This window comes from Odontomachus brunneus, unplaced genomic scaffold, assembly GCF_010583005.1.
Source record: "Odontomachus brunneus isolate Ranch 3 - 2012 unplaced genomic scaffold, Obru_v1 Obru_scaffold_076, whole genome shotgun sequence".
Classification (NCBI taxonomy): Eukaryota; Metazoa; Arthropoda; class Insecta; order Hymenoptera; family Formicidae; genus Odontomachus; species Odontomachus brunneus.
This window is the reverse complement of record NW_022639526.1, coordinates 1,653,610-1,673,205: the sequence shown is the minus strand read 5'-3', so window position 1 is coordinate 1,673,205 and position 19,596 is coordinate 1,653,610. Positions and strand designations below refer to the sequence as shown.

The 19,596-nt window shown below is 42.1% G+C and overlaps 1 protein-coding gene across 6 annotated transcripts in view; it reads left to right on the top strand.

Annotated features, from left to right (window-relative positions):
* Nucleotides 1-19,596, top strand: part of LOC116847288 (small conductance calcium-activated potassium channel protein) — a 154,508-nt gene that overhangs the window by 59,768 nt on the left and 75,144 nt on the right. For 4 of the 6 annotated variants that reach the window (XM_032822133.1, XM_032822131.1, XM_032822130.1 and 1 more), the window contains one exon: nt 4,916-5,137. The exons of the other annotated variants lie outside the window; for them this stretch is intronic. In XM_032822133.1, coding sequence (XP_032678024.1) covers nt 4,916-5,137 — 222 coding nt within the window. The remainder of the gene's footprint in view (nt 1-4,915; nt 5,138-19,596) is intronic. 6 annotated transcript variants of the gene reach the window in all.

The window sequence follows — 19,596 nt, the reverse complement described above, 5'->3', positions numbered from 1 at the left end:
TCTCCAAATGAAGTAAACGGAAAAATAAGTATCTATTTGTATTATTAAGGTAGATCTCTCTCAACAGCTTGCATCTCAATATTCTTCATTGATCCTTCAAGTTCGACAGAATTTGGGTTAATGTAGAACTAAAATTCCGACTTGGGTTAACGTCTGCCATAACTCGATTTTGTCAATGACTCCGGCCGATTAATCGGAAGGTCTCTCTTCCTCCGTTCGCGATCTCACTAGTAGAAAATTCGTTGCGCTACTCCTATAATTTCATGACGAATTGCCCAAACTCCGTCGAAAAGTGAGTGGACGGTTATAATTAGCCAGGCGTGGCTAATTAAGCGAGGGGAAACTTGATCAATGTCCTGGTTCCGTCGTTCCAGACGCGGTTATTAGGCGCATTAATCCGCGCCTTGCGTTAAGACGTCGGTAAATGGAGGGAGTTTTGAATTAGCGGTGATATTTCATCGCTCTCTGAGAGTGTACCGCGAACGCTCTTTGCGAAAAAGAAATAGTAAAAAGAAAAACATAGTGCCTCAAGAAAAGCGTGAAAGGTGCTACGAGAATAACACATAAAGCATTGCTCATTGCATTAGTTTTCACATGTTCTTGTCAGTTGTTTGTTTGTAAATAGAACGGCCAAGCTCTCATAAGCTTTCGGCTATTTTGTGACATTCGATATCTTAAGTTATTTTTTAATAAAATTATAACTATTCATAAGTAGGTTAAAGATATATAAGTATCAAAATAATGCGCCTCACTGTTTGGGAGAAAATGACCCAAAAAGATACGTATTCTGTCAAAATAAATATAAATAATATAAATTAGTACTCTTACAGGAAACGAATTGTTAGGAAATGTTAAGAAATAGTAGAGATAAAAGTTTTTATTAATAAAATAATACGGATTATTTTATTGATAAAGACTTTCACACCCCATTTCTTACAACAAAAGTCTTTCAGATGGTGAGGCGCATCACTTTGATATTTATATATCTTTAACTTACTCATGAATGGCTACAATTTTATCAAAAAATAATCTAAGATTTCGAATGCCGCAAAATGGAGTTAAATTTGGCTCTCTCGCTTTTACTCTTTGAGATTCATTCTTCTTCTCTGAAGGTAGTATTTATCTAATCTGTTATGTTATCGATGGTACTCCTTGTTGTGTTTTATTGTGATCGCACAATAAAACACTTGAGCGCAGACCACTTCTCACCTTGAATACTCGTGGATAACGAGATATAATGAGAATTACCTTGCGGATCAATGATTCCTTTCGAAAGGGCGATTTCGTTCATCCACAAGAACGTGTATAATCGCATGTTGAGCTCCATTACCTCCAAAATTGATCGGTCACGTTCATAGTTTCGAAAAAAGCGCTTGAAATCGTGGTGAGAAGGCGATTCGATCTTTTTCTCTTTTTCTCGACGGTGGTTGCGACCCTCGGAAAAACACACGAGGGACGATCCCTCGCGAATACGATTCGATGAATGCCCGATGTTTCCAATTGCGAGTCGGGGTAGAATGTCGGCGGTTGTGTCTTCTTCGTCGTTGTGCCCGTCCTCTGCCCATTCATTAAATTAATTACCACGTTAGCTTTCTTCGTAAATCGCACGCTGACAGTTCGCCGATGTCCGATTCCATTCGATTGGCTCAGGTTCAAGACTGGGCAATTCGGTATCGTAAAATCGTATCTTTTGTTCGAACAGCGACCTCGTTGAATCGTTAATATTCTGGTGGGGCTTCGATTTCCGCCGTGATACAATGTGCAACAGCTAAACCGTCGGGTTTAACTGGAAACCAAATTTACTCTTCCGGCACCTGAAGAGTTAATCGGCCGGCGTCTCTCACGCACGAGCGACAGCTCAGCTGCCGCGGAAGCGACGTACCGACGATAAGATTAGAGGTGCCAATCCGTTTCTGTCGTTATCCAGCCCGTCCGAATCCGGCGTCGTAAATCTGCACGACGCGGCAGGATCCCCAGGTTTCAGCGAAAGTGTTTTCCGCTGTCGACTTCCTCACGCGGCTCAACCAGTCGGCCATCTCCGGAACGGCCTCTCCTCAGCATCACATCCGCACATCATCCTCTTACTCTCCTCATCCACCTCCTCTGTCTCCCCCTCTCTCTCTTCTCGCGCTCTCTGTGTCTTCTTCTCTCCACTCTTCAACAATCCCGTTTCGAGCGTTTCTGAGCGCTCTCATCGGCGCTCTTCGTTCATTTTATCCCTCGACCAAAGCAAGCTACCGACCCGCTCAATCTTTAGTCTAGCAACCTCTTAGGTCGGTTTACACGAAATCAGTGGAGAGGCAAATCCGATGTGTTGAGATTACTCGCTTGCTTCTTGAAGCGAGCAACGAGTTGGAATTGATGTGCACTCGAGAGTTTTAGCGTTTCCGGAAAATGACTCTAGTAATAAATTTTTATTTAAAAAGTTCCCGAGCTCGTAATTACGATATGTAATCAGTGATACAATATCGTTCAGAAAATATCGTTTTTGAAGCGAATAATAAAATCTAACGAGCGATTATCTGACAAATGGCAATCAATAATTCGTCGATATCGAGCTCGACGGAATTAAAAAAAATAATGAGTGAGTAAATAAGAGCTGCAGTTGATGAATAAAAGATCGCAACACTTTTATCTTGATAAGTTTTGCGCAACGCACCTCGAAAGGAAAATTAGTTTCTTATTCTAATTCTCAGAACGCACATTGTCCTCTTGGATGCGAAATGCGTTATGAAACTCGTCGAGGAAAAATGCTGCACCTCTTTAATCATTTGACTGTATGTCAGTTTCGCGAAATGCATTCGAGTTCAATCGCAAGTAGTCGACTGTTCAATCAGTGAAAGGAACGTTACAATATTTTTTACCTCGATGAGTTTCGCAACGCTTCCCGTCTTCAAAAGGAAAGCTCGTTTCTTAGCAATTCTCAGAAAATACGTTTTCTTCTTGGAAACTGGATGCGCTGTGAAACTCATCAAGGCAAATCGACGTGTCGTAACCTTTCATTTTTCACATATTTTATCAATTAGTCTATCAATTTATCTATCTGTTATTATTCTCAATCACAGAGTCACACATATAAATTGGAATCGAAAGACACAGTCGATGTTAAAATTCTCGAGAGTACAGTCATCGGGCTTCGAGTTGCGCGCATATCGATGATGAAATTGAGACAAATGAATTCTTGTCGAAATAATTCTTGTCAAGCGTCTCGACTTGCTTAACAATCTTTCAAATTCCCTTTCAAACCAGTTGAGTGAGATGTGCAGGTGGCTCGCACTCGAGATGCCGACGTAACGAGGGAAGATCGAGTAGATCCCAAGATATAAGGGCTTTCTATTCGCTTGCTCGCCGCGCATCTTGTACTTGACTTGTCGTTGACTATCGGACGAGTGGGTGCTCGCCGGGCGGCAACTAACCTGCGACTAACGAACATACGATGGAGATATGTGGGGAGACGGGGTGAGAGCTCGTCTGTTTGCGTGAACGTTCCCTCGGGACGCCTCGTCGCGCTGATTATATTGATCCATCCGAACGGACGATCTGCTGCGCTGTAACTAAATTACATTAAATGCGCAAACAGCCGATTGTCTCTTCTCGCGCGCAGCGAGTAACTTGCCTCTCCGTTGATTACGCGTAGACCATTCTCAACCATCATTAGACTTAGCAGTAGCTCGGAAGTAGTAATCAGCGTAGATGACGGCCGCTTGCTTAGAAAGACAGAGGTAGAAAGCCGCGCGAGCGTCGGAGCGAACTGAAAGTGAGAGACAGGCTCTACGATATGATAAGGAGTTACATCTTCAGCGAGTTGTCTCGCGAGTGAGGAATCGTCCGTTGTAGCTCCGGGCTGGTTGCACCAACGTCGGTTACCGCTAACTCTGCGGTTAACTAAATCTCACTTCTCATCCGTCGGCGTTATGGCGAACGCTGTGTTTCAATAAGCAGCAAAGAGACTGGCTGGAAGAAATAGTTAATAATCGAGTCGGTCCTCCATTCGGTTACGTAATAATTATTTCACGCAATTGTGATAAAGCTAGGGGTATTTAAAGAGGAATTAAAATCCACCGAGCTTAGCGGTATTTAAGATTAAGTGATCAAGCCTTACAAGCAATCGCGTCACCCCTCATTTCACGCTAAGCGTGTTCGACTAAATTTCCCTCCCGGGTCTCGTAATTATCGTCACGATTAAAAAGAAGACAGGAGATAATTGATCACAATTATCGAACCAAGACGGTCGGTGCAACTGGCCCTCAAGTCCGATTGCATCCTCACCAAACGGTGATAATCATAGTTAACTGGAATATTCCTTATGCTTGTGTCACAGGTTAGACTTAAGATCTAGAACAATGTTGGGCACAAATCAATCGTTATGTGTATAAAGTCACAAATAATTGTATTATTCACCGAGTATTTTAGGCTTGTATATAAGTTCCTCGGTTGAATTTTGATTATAAATACTATATCATATGATTCAAGTGAAAAACCCAGATCTCATGCGAGGCAAGTAACTACCATTAACACGGGCCTTAGTCAGCGAAACTTTTAATCGATCGGTGCCCAACACTGATCTAGAATGAAACGAGCGATAGCTCGACGGAATTAGCCGTCCGAGGCTTTGCTCATACGAGTCGTGGTAGATCCAATTGCTTCATCGCCGAGGCCAATGTACTCGAGTCAAATTTGCCCACTCGCGTCGTAGCCAAGGCTACGTCGGAGAGAACGAGGAACAAAAGCCAACGGCAGAGTTAGTTAGCCGCGGTGCCGTTGGTGCAACCGACCCCGTGTCCGTCCACGTGTCTGTCTATATACTGTCTTGCACCTGTGCTGTCTGTCTCGTCGTCCACGTGCACCGCGACGAGCGTCGCGACTAGCAAGAGGTGTTGATATATTAACCACGTGTTATCGATAACGCGCCCAGTTCCCTTGGTGGTGCAAGTCGTCCTCGGCGACGATGTCGGCGGCGGCGGCGCCCTCCACCACGGCCACGGCGCCCGGCCCAGCCTCCGCCGGCGCCGCTTCCGGCTCTCAGGGCGCCCAGGGCGTCGTACTCTGTCCACGCACGCTGTCGCAGGTGCGACGATCACGACTACGCCGGGCCCTCACCGAGGCAACCGCCGAGACCGTCAACTACGTCAAGACGGTGGGATGACGATTTTTCGCTATCAAGCCCTACACACACACACTCACGCGCGCGCGTATGCAGGGTATTCCAGATCTCGCGATCGGTTAAGGTCCGTTGTTCCTCCTCGATCTCCTCGAGCAATTCGATCAGGAGAAAGTCAGCTTGATTTCGCTGAATCGGTCGAGAAAAATATTCTTACTTATGTACTTGCGCTTAATTAGAGTTCTGACCCTTTGTGACCTGAATCGCTTCCGACTTTCTTTCTCAACTGTGATCCCCGTAGAGATTCGTTTACTTCGCGAGTATCACGAGTATCAGTGAGTATCACGTAGCTCACTGTTGTTTCAATATTTCAGTGTTTAGCTGATGCAGCTACATAGACTGAAATGTTCAGTAGCCGACACTCTGCCAGTTTTCGGCACTCTTGCCGCAGATTTGTTCAAATATTAAGATACACGAGGATTAAAGGAGGAAATAACAATTAAGAAATAATTAATAAATCCCTATATATTTTAATATTTGATCAATTCCGCGCAAAAGTGTCCGGAACTCTGGCAGAGCACCGGCTACTGAACGTTTACAGCACTATATATTTGCAATAATATATTTATATCGAGTGCATTGTTAATTATAGTTATTGTTAAATGAAAATTCAACTCGTGGGATCGATTGGAAGGAAACGAACGCGGTGCACTCGATGTAGGGCCACAAAGGGATAATCGGTCAATGACACTTCAACAATTTAAATTTGGCTGATCTCTACCGCTCGATAGAAAAAAATGCGATTTCTGGAATAGCCTGCATGCGAATATGCCTTGCATACGTATGCACATGCACGCACGGCGCGATTAACGATGATATTAACGACGGGACGTTCGACGGGAATACAATACTTGACCGCGCATAAAATAATGACGTCTGCTGGTAATAGCTATGCTTTCGCGCGCGGGCTTCCCTTTTATAGCCCTCTGCGTTGGATGACATGATTTCACTCACGCTGACACGCGAATGCCATGAAAGGAAATTTAGTCAACGGAAATTTAGACAAACGCTATTATACGACTATAATACGATGTACTGTTAGCGATCGAGGGAACGTGTTAATCCGTGCGCTTTTTCATTTTTCCCCGAAAAACTGTTTCGCAATTTTCTACTCCGTGTGTGAAAAATATCCGAGAGAGCTGTCGGCACAGCAGCGGATAGTGTTGAAAATATGACTTCCAGAGGGAGTTACGCGAGAGAGTAACTAATTTCGAATTTCTCCCGACAAGTACGCACGGGGTATTTTGAACGCAGTGCCAATTCCCGTTGGGAAGTGCGAGACGCGCCGTTGCGCAACACGCGCGGCGGGAATGTGCGCTTAAATTCCAAGAGACACGAACGAAAACATGTACGAAGGTATAAAAATATAAAAGGCATAAAAAACAAAGATATCCGCGATAAAATCGCGAGAGCTCTCCTGAGCTTTCGGTTCACGTTAAGGGAAGTGCATCTGGCAAATATTGATCGTAACAATCTGCGCTTTACGCCGCTGCATTCCTCGCACGATGCGCGCTTCCGCAGTAAACGGCGAAATACGACACATCCGCGCGAAATAATAAAATTCTCCCTCGCCGACGTCTCTGTGTGTACGGCCGAGCGGAAATTTCCGTCGCGCAAGTTTGGTGACGCCAAAATCGCGAATCGTCGAAAAAGATTGCTCGACCGAGCGCGACGCGCGAAACTTTCGCGAGTTTTGTCCAGCGCGACGCATACAATTTACCCACCCGCCCTCTCATGGGCGCCGATAAGATTTTCCCTTAAGGTGCCTTGTAAGAATTCTCCCAAACAATATCCAATGTAAAATTAGCACAAGCCTGAGAAACTCGGGTCGCCTCTTGGCACGTGCCGAAAAGTCCGCAAAATTGAAGCCGCATTACGGCAACCGTGCTGGAAAATGCTAATGCATTGTATTTTCAAATTGCAAGTAAGCTAGAAGCTCGTAAACCGTTGCGAACATTCTCGCACAAAAGCTGCAACTCATGATAAAAAGCGGAACTTTTGTGTATTTAATCTCTTTAACTTCTTTTTCATTAACTTTATTCCACTGAAAAGTGTTTTAATATTTATCACGCGTGCGCGATGAATATTCAGTTATGAAACTTGGATATTTAATTATTTTCCGCTTGCGCGTCATCGTATTTGTGAACAAATTAAGTGCAAAAATTATCGATTCCTCCCTACGACGAAACAGAAAAAATACAGTCAATATTCCATTATCCGAATTTGGAATTAATCCAACGAATACCGAAAACTTTTTGACATCGCGCAAGCCCTTAGTTGCTGGTATTTGTAACTTTTCGGTCTTTATTTGTTGGACATAAAAACGCTTTCCGATATCTGACCTCGCGCTGTACATATTTCACCGTCAGCTTTCCGCGCGCGTGAGCAACATTTCGCGCGAGTGCTTCCGGTATTTCGGCAAAAATGCACCGGATTTATTACGCGATGTTTTTAAGCCCCTTATGCGTGCATTTTTCTGGCTAGATCCCAAGAAAATCCAGAGTAACATCTTCTCATTTTCCTTCTGTTGGCTGCACGCAAAGCAGAAAGTTTGTAATCATGTTCATCTATGTCATTTCGCGGGACTAACATCCTCGATCGCTAATTTCTGCAGCGGAATAAAGTGCAAGTATAAATATTTCGTTGCGACAAAGAGTGCGGCCAAGTTTAGCCCCATTTTGCATCCGAAGTCTTAAATTATTTTTTGATAAAACTGCAGCTCTTTATAAATCGATTAAAGATGTATAAGTATCAAAGTAATGCGCTTCGTCGTAACGTGTTTGGGAGAAACTGACACGTATTTTGTCAAAATAATAAATGGTATTATTAGGATTTTTCCCTTTCAGGATTTTCCTTACAGAAAACATGTAGAAAATGTAAGAAATTAAGGATTAAAGTTTTTATCAATAAAATAATACGAATTATAAATGCTAATAATATTTATTAATTTAATCTAACTTTTATCAAGCTCCGATTAATTAAATCGTCAATTAATTCCATAGTAACCAGCAAATAGCAATAGTAATTGTCTATTGATCACCACAATTAACCAACGATTGAGTTAATCGGGATTTAATAAAAGTCACCCTAAATTAATAAATACTATTAACATTTATAATTCGTTATATATATATATATATATTTTTTTTATTGATAAAAACTTTCATCTCTTTCATTTCTTGCAACATTTTTTGTATGTTTCTTATAAGGATCCTACCAATACCACTTATTTTGATAAAATACGTATCTTTTTATGTCATTTTCTCCTAGATGGTGAGGCGCATTTTCTCCTAAGTGGTGATACTTGGATATCTGTAATTTGCTCACAAATAGCTACAATTTTAACGAAAAATAATTTAAGATTTCAATTGGCACAAGTAAAGCTAAAAGCTTATGAGAGCTCGGTCGCTCTCTTTTTATTATTTGCTCATAAGATGTCGGAATGAGAAAGATCGCCATTGTTTCCGGAATTACAATAGGAGTACGCGTACGTGAATACAAATTATAATCGTGGCGCGCCGAGAAATGGCACCTAATATCTCACCACCATATAATTGTGACAAGAAGGCGGGTGTCTTGTACAAGAAGCAGACTCAGCGAGCGTGAACAAACTTACAACTTTCGGAGTTTCATGTTTTGCAAACGTCTCGACAAACTTCCGGGAACAGCCACCGAATGTAAATGGCGTGTGCTTCCGTTCTAGACGCGGACCACGCGATTTCCTTCAGTGGAGTCTCACGAAAGACGGTTGACTTTCTCCGAACGATCCCCGTTTATATGCCGTTCATTGCGTATTTCACCGTGCGTACGTGCAACATGCGTAGCTCACCCACCAGTAGTTGACACCAGCAATGTACAGGATTGTATACTGAGAAGCTCCGGAGTGTGTCAGGACATGGGAATACGAGTTAATTTGTGTTGCATGAATTCAAGATGTTCTAATCGCGAGATGTTCTAATCTCTATCAAGAAGTTAACCTTCACTTCTTTGTCCAAGAAACCCAAGGATTACAGAATTCAAGGATACGAAAATCGTAGATCTCACAAAGAGTTTTAGAAAATCCACGTTTTCAACTCAAACATATTAAGATTCTTGCTGTATCCTTAGGTTTCGCAATTGTAAAGTATTTATATTCGAAAAGTTTTCAAAGAACCTATAATTCTCAGACATTCAAGTCTTTCGCGACATCAGACAATGACTGTAGGATTAGAAAGTCTTGGAACAGGAGAATCCAAAGATTCGACGAATCTAGGAGAAACCATGCCGGTGGCGGTAAATGTCCGAATTCTCGCATTCTCGGATTCTCCGCCGTCAATTTAGCAGACTTTCGATCCGTCGGACTACTGTCGAACTCGCTCTCGAGCCTTAACATTTCGCGTACTCCCGGGTTCTCGGGATCCTCGTGCGAACGTCTCGCAACCCCGTCACCTGACACGCTCCCCCTAACGTTCTCGGTGTGAGGCGGCATCCTTCCGGATCACCCTGTACAGCACGTTCTCGCACATCACCGCCACCTACACTGTATCACCGCCGCCTCTACCGGTACCATCGGCAGAAGTTAGTTCTGTCCCTCTTCCGCCAACCCTGACCTGCATTCTCAAACGGCCGTGTGTATCAAAGGAACGGAGCGCCGACCGGTGGAATTCCTCGGCCGCTTCGTTCGCCCTTTATTCCGTCCTTTCGTTCGCTCGTAAAGCCGCGATTGGCGGCATAAAGCTGCTCGTGTCAGCCGGCCGACAAGCAAAGAGCACGTTTGAACGGCTTAATCCGTACTCGATCACGCAAACAAGACCTAAAGCGCGCGCGTCAAAATTATCGTTCGCGTCTGAAAGCGATCTTCCAGGCTCTCTATAGACCCTTCGGTCACCCGACAGGCTGAACTTCGCAAAGTTCACGAACTCGGAATCCCTGAATGCCCCGAGAGAGCTCCGTATCAATTTGCACACGCGCCTGCTCTCTGGAATCGCAATTTCGTCTGTCACTCGTTGTGATGGATCTTGGGGTGCGCGATCCTCGCGCGCGATCGGTCATGAGCGGAAGCGATGTGAACGGTTGCTCTTGGGGAGAGTGCGTCGGGAAAATAGAAAGCCCGGTCCGTCGTTTAATAGCCACGTCGAGATTCTAAAAAAAGCCAACAGAACAGAAAAAAGCCGATCGATCTACCGATGATTAACGACTACGTATAACAAATATAGAACGAATCTGAAAAACTTAGCGTCCCTCGTTTGAGAGTGCAGGTGAACGTCGGTGCCGAGCCAGCTCGAGTGCACTAGAGTGCGACGTAGCTCCTTTGAGTCTCCCTAGACACCCACTCCCCTTAACGTTACGTATACAAAGAGGCACTCGCAATTGCACAATCTGAATGTACAATCTGATGCGATCTTTTTATAGCACGACTGCCTCTATCCGTATTTTATAAGCCACATATGTTGTGGAACCTCGGGAACAGAGTTATCAGTGCGCAGGCAATGCACGCCTCGCAACGAGAAGAACATTATAAAATAACGACGGCAAATTGTTGACATTTACGTAACCTTTAGGCGTCAGGGTGGGCGGGACAAAGCAACAAAGGAAAAAGCACAAGATTCTACAAAGGCGAGTCTTATTTTTCCGTCTTTACACGCTGACGTTCAAATAGTAATGGAATTGTACACTTCTCTGCATTGCGTATTACATATCGTGACAGACAGAGAAAGATCGCTGTGAGAGGTGCGAGCAAAATAAGAGAAATACCTCGAGGTGTAATTGAAGAATTTGCGTTCCGGTGACTCAAAGGATCATTCACAGTACAATTGTAATCGGTTGTATCTCTGTTGCAATATTAATTCTGAATTAAATGCACGTCTCATCAATGTTCAGCGGGAATATCGCACGAACTGTTAATTACAAATGACTCGATCATGAATTTTTTCCCAGTTAATGTGCGCAATTATTAGATAAGCTAACGCTCTCTGTCCAAATTAAATCACAGTGCCCCTTATTTATACCGTCGGACAATTCATACAATTTCCAAGCACGCGCTTGTTTCAAATTTACGACGATCTGCATTTGAGTGACGAGGAAGGACTTCGCGATGCGTTTCGCGCTTCCTTTATTGTACATGAGAAGTTAATCGTTGAATATCATCATGAGATATCGTTCAAATTCGCCGATAAAGAGTACGAATTAATCGGTTATGACACGGCCGAGGATTCGCGCGCAAATACTCAAGAGAGCCGGAATTTAATATTCAATCGTCCATTGTCGCTCTTCTTGCGTAATATTCTCCCGCACCCGCCGACAATAGTTGCGGCAATTCCTCTTTCATAAGTCCGGCAAAAAAAGCGGCCGATTACAGTCGGTTACGCTACGCAGTCGACTTGCCGCGGGCTGCACGAGGATAATGCATATCCCGCAAAAAACGCGAAGCGATTCTGTAACAATAACGCCTCGGGATTTCATCCGTTCGATATAGGGTGGGCCGATTATTTCGAGGGACGAGTGATTGCGGCGCAGCACGATGTGAGTGACGTGATACCAATCGAAACGATTGACGTTTTATTAAAATATTGAATTTTTGGTCTTAGAGAAGCGCGCTAGTGAGGAAATCGCGCGGAATATGGATATTAAATTCGAAAAGGGAAACCCTTTGCGGATTTTTGTCGTTCATCTTTGACTTTTTTATTTATCATATTTTTCTCACTCGCTTTCCCTCTCTCGCTTTCATCACGTCATCTTTCTCCCTTTCCCTCCTTTTCTTCTCCATCTCTTTCTCTCGCTCTATTTGTCTATCTATCTTTCCGTCAGTCCTTTTTTCCCCTTCGCGTAAGCAGCAGGGAGTTAGCAAGCCGTACAGCAATCTGCATTATCATGCCGCCCGAGGCAAAACTGAGCGCTTCCCGCATCACGACGTCTAATTTTACGCCGGACAGATTTTACGAATGACTCCATTAACGTTGAAAAATAGCGCGGAATGGCGAGGCGGTTTGACGACGGTTCGTCAACAAAATGACTCGACCAACATTGATGAGGGCGCGGCGTTGCGTCCTCGCAGGACGCACAGATGCGCGCAACGACCAAAGAACTGGGATAATGAGAATGAAATGGATGTACACGTATCGCGAGCGAAGCGGAAGGAGAGCGTCGTTGCCAGGGGAGAGATGTCCTGCGCGAGACACACGAGGATACATTAATGCGAAAGAAAGTTTTCGCCGGAGCTGCACTCTCCGCGAAAATTCCGTCTCTGCCATTCTCCCAGCGACTGCTATTGTGCGCAGTTGTGTCGAGTTTGACAGAAACTTGAAATGTCAGGCAAATGCAAAAATAAAATTTGAGACAGTCATTGTCACACTCAGGATAATAATTCGTTCGTGGAACAATATACAGAAAACGAAAAATCGTCAAATTGTGAACGAAGTGTACAATGAAACTAGTCAAGTTATGATTCATTCAAACACGATTGTCCGAGATTGTACAAAATTCAATGCAAAGTGATAACGATAAGTGACGGGAGCACACACATCTTAAATTCGTAATAATAATTGTCTCACGTAAAATAGGTGGATCTCAGTGTAAAGTTAGATCTGAGTTTTTTTAATTGAATCATACGATATTCGGAGAAAATGTTGCAGTAAAAATTATAATAAAATTTTTGTAATCTTGGATTATGCAGAATTATTATCAAAATTACAATATAAATTTGTAACGCATATTTGGCTTTTTACTGCAAAATTATTGCAATTTCTTAAGTATATTTTATATCATAAATTCGATAAATCATCAAATTTACTACTTCTTTAGTAACTTATATTACAATTTTTGTATAGTCCAGCTTTACAGGAAACATTGCAAGAAGAATTATAATTTTAACGTAATCTTTACTACAATATTTTTACGTGTATACGTGATATTATATTTCCAATCGTGATTGAACTGAAAAATTCACTTGTTATTCCAAACTGAAATCTGTCTCACTGGAAACAAGTTTCAAAATATAACTATCGATACGAGTGCAAGATTCAAGCACACAGACATACAAGTCCGACAATCCCAATTATCATAACCGAGAGAACTTATAGGATAATTGCTTACATTCGAACGAGCGGTGTTCATCAGCGAAGATAATGATGACTATTATGCGACGTGCCTATTTAAATGTCTCCACCTAATTTCTATTAGTGCCCTCTGAAATATGGAGCAGGTCTTGTCAGAGCCGAGCGAACGAATTGCAGCCGATTCTCAGTCTCGTAATTATTCAGGCGATCTTCAAGTAGCACCGACGATGATTGTCTCACGAGGGATGTGTCTTCCTGAGAGAGTCTATCCTTAATGAGGGCAAGCTCAACAATGTTTAGCGATAAGCCGGAATTAACTTTGCAAATAAATCACCGAATAAATTTCAAGTAGCGAGATACATCTTCCGCCGGGGTAGAATGAAAATGTTGAAGTTCGTGGAGAAATTGGCGCATTTTTACTCCACTCGCAGTCGTACATTTGCTGAACTTTTCAAGACGTCTTTTCAACATCCCTTGTTTTACCTGTTAATGAGAAACGATCGAAATTATCGAACAATTAGGGATTTTGTAAAAGGAGCACGAGAAAACGATCACTTGAAGAAGCGTGAAACTAATTAGTGGTTCAAAATTCACTCCAAGTATTTTGAATGCGAAATCTAATTAGGACGCTAAGTTGGCTTGACAAGAAGCCGGATGCTAGGCCGAGCGGCGTTTTTTGCTAGTCGAGTTTTCTCGGGGGTGATAATGCGATGTAAATCTTATTTTGCGGCATCAATCGCTCGTCATGGAATTTTTTATTTCCTTTGAAAAATGACTGATTCATTTCAAAAGAAAGAAACGATGTTAAAGTCGTTGAAGCTATCTTATATAGCTGTCTGTACATAGAGAGAACACATTATAGTTTATTTCCATATAAATTCTTCTCTCAACTTTACTATATTTCTAATGTGCAAGAATAGATTGTCGGTAAGGTGTGTCTTGCTAAGAAATATGGTAAATTTCGCTAGAAATGTAGTGAATTTTGCTGGAAGCATAGCATATATTTTAACAGCACATTTTACAGTTCTTGAAATACAAATAGCAGTCATGAAATGAGAGGGCAGCGAATTATTACAGAATATGGATCTATTTCTCATGTTGCAAAATTTGATAACAATTTTTACTATAAAATACTTTTCGTGTACTTAATACGCAGAGAAGCAAAGCATATCGGAAAAGAGATTTCTCACCGGACGACAATGAACCTCACTTAGCATCACCTTAACTCTTTGAGCACGGAAATTGCAAATCAGCGATCTAATAAATCTGCAAGCCCAGCCGAAACTCACTTATGGACAATAAAGCATTTGTACGAGTTCCTGAAGTCACACTTGCTCAGTCAATTCGTAGAATGTGACATATGAATATCTTATAGTAAAAACCTACAAATCCGTTACACTTGCTGTTACTAATATTTCAGCTGGTTTTTCTTGATTAAGATCGATCGATTGGTTTGATCTGATTGCCGAATCGTTCATTTGCGACTCCTGTGCCTAAAGAGAGTTGAACATCAAGTCATCTCCATCGAAGTAGTTTTGAAGTTGCTCGCGAGTCGACAATCGCAGTAGCGTTACTGACAGGAGGCAAATGCATTTTCCGCTCGCGATGCCGCGGATTGGCGTAATCGCCCGATGAAAAATGAGCCCCGTCACCGCTCGTCGTGGCCGTCGGACGTGCCGGCATGTTTTACTACTAGGAAGTAGTCGTGTAGCGCGCGTCGGAATGCGAGAATGGTATAGTGGACGACGACGTGTTTCCCAGGCCGGGCCAGTAGTACATCACGCGCCATGTCAGCCGCAGAGCACAGCCGCTGTCGTCGCGGTAGTAATGAGACGGGCAAGAGAACGACGACGGTGTACGGATAGCACGATTGCTTTGTACGTGCACGAAACTCCGTTTTATGACCCACTCGCGTACGGCGCACGATAAATGTGCGGTCGTGCAATTCCTAATCCTTTGTGGACTCAACGAGTCGAGATCTTCAACGAGCTCAAAATGCGTTAAGTGCAGTCAATTAATCAAGGACTTATTTTTCAATACTAATTTAAACTTCGATCGAAGTTCCAATCGGAGTTCCAATTGTCTTCACAATGTGTTTGAACAAAATTTTAATTTTAAAAATCTTAGTTTAATCCTTTGAAGCAAAGGACCTTCAAAATTCGAATTCTAATAAAATATTCATGTCACATGTCTAAAATGACAATCTAAGAGATTATTCCCGTTGAAATTGTTTTTTTCTATTTTCCTATTTTTACAGAACAAGGATGGTTTCACTGTGCAACCACCATGCAACAAAATATTTCCATCGTTATGCACAGGCTTGAGCGGTGGTTTTATTGCAAGATCACTACGCCTATAAAACTATGATTTTGTTCTAAATGATCTCACGATAAAAAACCATTGTGCTTCAAAGGTTTAAACAACTCATGAAAAATCGGTCCTAAAGGTTGCAACAACGAGCTTTTTGACGCATTCAGTGTTCAATTAATTTTTTTCATTAATTCGCATACATTTTCCAATTAGATACAAGATACATTACAAAACTCGTCGACAGAAAGCGTCGTAACTTTGCGATTGTGTCACTTACGACGAATTAGTCGTAATGATATAATCATTGTCGTAGTTATTTAGTTGGAGAGAAAAAGATTACGATATTTTTACCCCGACGAACTTTAAAACGCAGCTGATATTCAAGAGAAAAATTTCTGAGAAACAACTTCTATTGGATTCGCCGGACGCATTTTGAAATTAATCGAGGTAAAAGGGTCGCAATCTTTCTTCCACTGACTGAACAGTCGACGACTTGTGATCGAATGCGAATATATATATATATATATATATATATATATATATATATATATATATATATATATATATATTTTGTGACCTGTATGCATTGCTGAATTATATAAATTGCCTCTCAGGGAGCGATCACGAAGAGTTTCGAGCGGATTGGGGATGCACGAGGCTCCACGCGAAAGTCATCAAATATGAAGGCAGAAGCGCGCCCTCGTGCGCTCGCTAATTAACGCGTGATTTACCGTAACGCAGATCGCAAATCCGCTTAACTAGTCGCGGTTTCTCATCAACATAGAGAGTTACGAAAGAGTTTCCCAGCCGAAGCGGTCGCAATGGCGCGCGTCGGACGTGATTTACGAAATTAATTAAATGACGCACGCATTTTCAGCAGCCGTTGGTCGAATTTTCATTTATTTATACGCTTCACTTTTTTTTGTCAGTTGTCATTGTTTCAAAGCGGTGGTAGCGGGCGATTATCAGAGAGCGCCAGGTTGTCACTCCCAAGTATTCTAATTAGTGAATGCATTCATTATTATTATTACTGAACTATAGATTATACGAGTGCAGTGAAGCTCCAAAAACCTCCATATATTCATCGCGCGCGTTTTTGCATTTCTACAATTATTTTTTCCTTCAAAAACTTAAATTCGTCTCGAGATTACACGTTCTCCAAACTTGGAAGGATCGAAACTTGCAAAGATATCAAGTTAATATTGAATACTTAAAAATTCCAAAAATAAAAAGAGAACTCCCTAAGTTTCGTGATAATTAATAAATTAATTATTATGATATTAATGACTCTGATAAAAGTTAATTAGGAAAATAAGGGCCAGGTACGAGTATTATAATGCTGTAATAAAATAAAAGAAAATCACGAAATTATGTAGTATCATGTTTATAATTATTGAGAAATTGTAATATTAAACCAATCACGCGTTGGTTTAATATTACAATCATTGGCTCGTGGTGCCTGGCTCGGCTTTTATTTTTTCTTTTAACGGCTCACGATAATTATAATTAATTATTATGAGTTTTAAGTTTTTCTATACGTAAAATTCTTCAGATATCCGCAATTTTATCGCACCTTCTCTATTAATTAATAATAGTCAACTTTGTAATCTTTCTGTATCAGTAGTTTCAAGTGTAATAATTAAGTATAAAAGTAAATGTAAAAGAGAGACAAAAATCTTCGGCTTTATATCGCAATATTCCGCAATGGTGGAATGGTAGTCGGGTAAAATTTTGCGAGCGTAAACTGTACATTGTCCGCTATGATCGCCCGAAAAACTGCAAGCATTTACCACGTCGTAATCGCGCCACGTAATATATTGCGGCAAGCACTTTTTCGCGAGACTCCTCGACCTGGTCGTAAAGATGATAGTTAAATCTGCACGTTTCAAATATTATCCGACGGTCTCGCATTGTGACCGTTAAAGTGTCGGGTTTTATAATTCGTTGGATCATGCATCATATACACGTAACATTTCTCTCTCTGCATTTCACCTCATACTATATTAATGTTTACATGAAAAACTGCTGCAATTCAAGTTTTAAACGTCCACGCTATTCCAGACTCTGAATTTCTAAGTTCCTTGCTCTCTACGAGGACGACGCGCGTGGAGACATTAATTTCTCGTTATTTAATATTATAAGTGTCTTATATAACAGCTTGTTAAACCACGTCGCGCTACGTCCGGCTGACTGATTGCAACGCGGAATGCTATTACATTAATGATACAATTCGCTTCGGGCACGTTAATGAGTCGTGACCCGGTTGATGTTGCTCTTCTGGCGCGCACACCCTGGTGTATCATAAGTATCCTGTTAATTATATGCCGGTGCGTCATAAGTATCTTGTTAATTATACGCGCATCCTCGTCGGGTTCGTTGGGCAATTACGCGAACGGATAATAGCAATCGATCGTGAACAATAGCGATATGTCTCATGATATAACGTGAGCCCGGGAGACACGCACTATCTCCCTCGGATAGGCAAAGTTTCGGACATCCGGGAGACCTCGGATATGCAAAGTTGCCCGAGCCCGAAGTTCCAGGTGTGCACAATTGCGTACTAATGCTTCGGGAGTTTTATGTCTGTAACACACGTAGACTGAAAAGTTGCCGCGGAATTCGAGAAGCACGAGGAGATCGCGCGCGAGAGATCACGAGGACTTAAAGATTCAAATCCGGCGGGTTTGAAGTGCATTAATAGCGAGTGCATTTAGCGCTTCGCTCGCGGCAGTGGTACGGTATTTCCCAGGATACCGAGTCCCGTGTATGAAGTTTCAATGTCCCGGCGGTTCTCTCGAGGGCCTCCCCTCGGAGGAGGCGAGCCAGCCATTGAGTTCCGACGGCGAAATAAAACAGAAGCGTTTCGACACCGATTAAGCGACACTGACGCTTAATAATTCTGTCGGCGTGTTTTTATTTGAACGCAGCTTGGCGGCGGCACCAGGTCGACGGCTTTCGTGCCACGTGTTGCACACACGTATTGTACACGCAGCATGCACGGTCGCCTTTCGTGAGGATTTTCGCGAGATCCACGTGCTGAATGATGGAACGGCGTGAATGCAAACGATAACGCGCCGCCATGGCGAATTCATAAGCCTTGCCCTCACATGCCGCCATCAACTAAATTTCAAATCCTCGCTCGTCCCGTCGCTTTTGTAGCGCGCTGCTGCTCTAGCGTGCTGAGATTCATATCGTCCGGTATTTAACGTAGAAATCCACTTTTATGCTTCGCGAGAAGGCGATGTAGGGCGCGTATTCGTTCAATGTGACGGCCTGTGATTCTTGACGTTTCGTTGAATCGCAGGCTCAGAGCGCTTGATTAAGGATTTTGCATTCATCTCGGCATATTCAGAATATTTCAACTTTTTTCTGAAAAAAGCATGTGGTCAAATTTAACCACATTTTACGATATTCGAAATCTCAAATTATTTTTTTATAAAATTGTAGCTACTGATAGATAGATTAAAGATATATGGGACTAAAAGCTTATGAGAGCTTGGCCGCTCTCTTTCCCCCATTTTCTGCAAAAGCATTTTTCAGACTTTGAATTTTCGATTATTTGAAAATATGAAGTTTTTGCAAGTTTTATTGAACTTTGAGACGTCACAAAAATTTTTAGAATGCGTTTCAATCCAACTGCAATTTTTTAACACGTCGGTTTGTAGAATCTGTATGTTCTGAATATTTGAGAAACAATTCGAGAAAACAAATGTGCGTGTCAATTATAACACCGCAGTACGATGACGTTTCATTTCCGACGATGCCGGAAAAAAAGTAGATTTCTTTGCGGACGAGGAATCTTACCTCCTTTATCTTCTTTTTCCGCTCTATCAAAGAAAAAGGAAGAGAACGATGAGAAGGATCTTCTTCGCCTCCGATCGCCTACTTTTTGCGAACGCTCATCTTGGTTCAGCTTTGACACTTTTTTGCACACAACTGAAAAAATGACCACAAAAAGAAGGAAGTTGATAGGGGACGTGATTTGCGTCTCGCCCAAGATATACAGATGTTTCTTTTTCTTCCTTGTTTATCGACATACTGGATATATATATATATATATATATATATATATATATATATATATATATATAT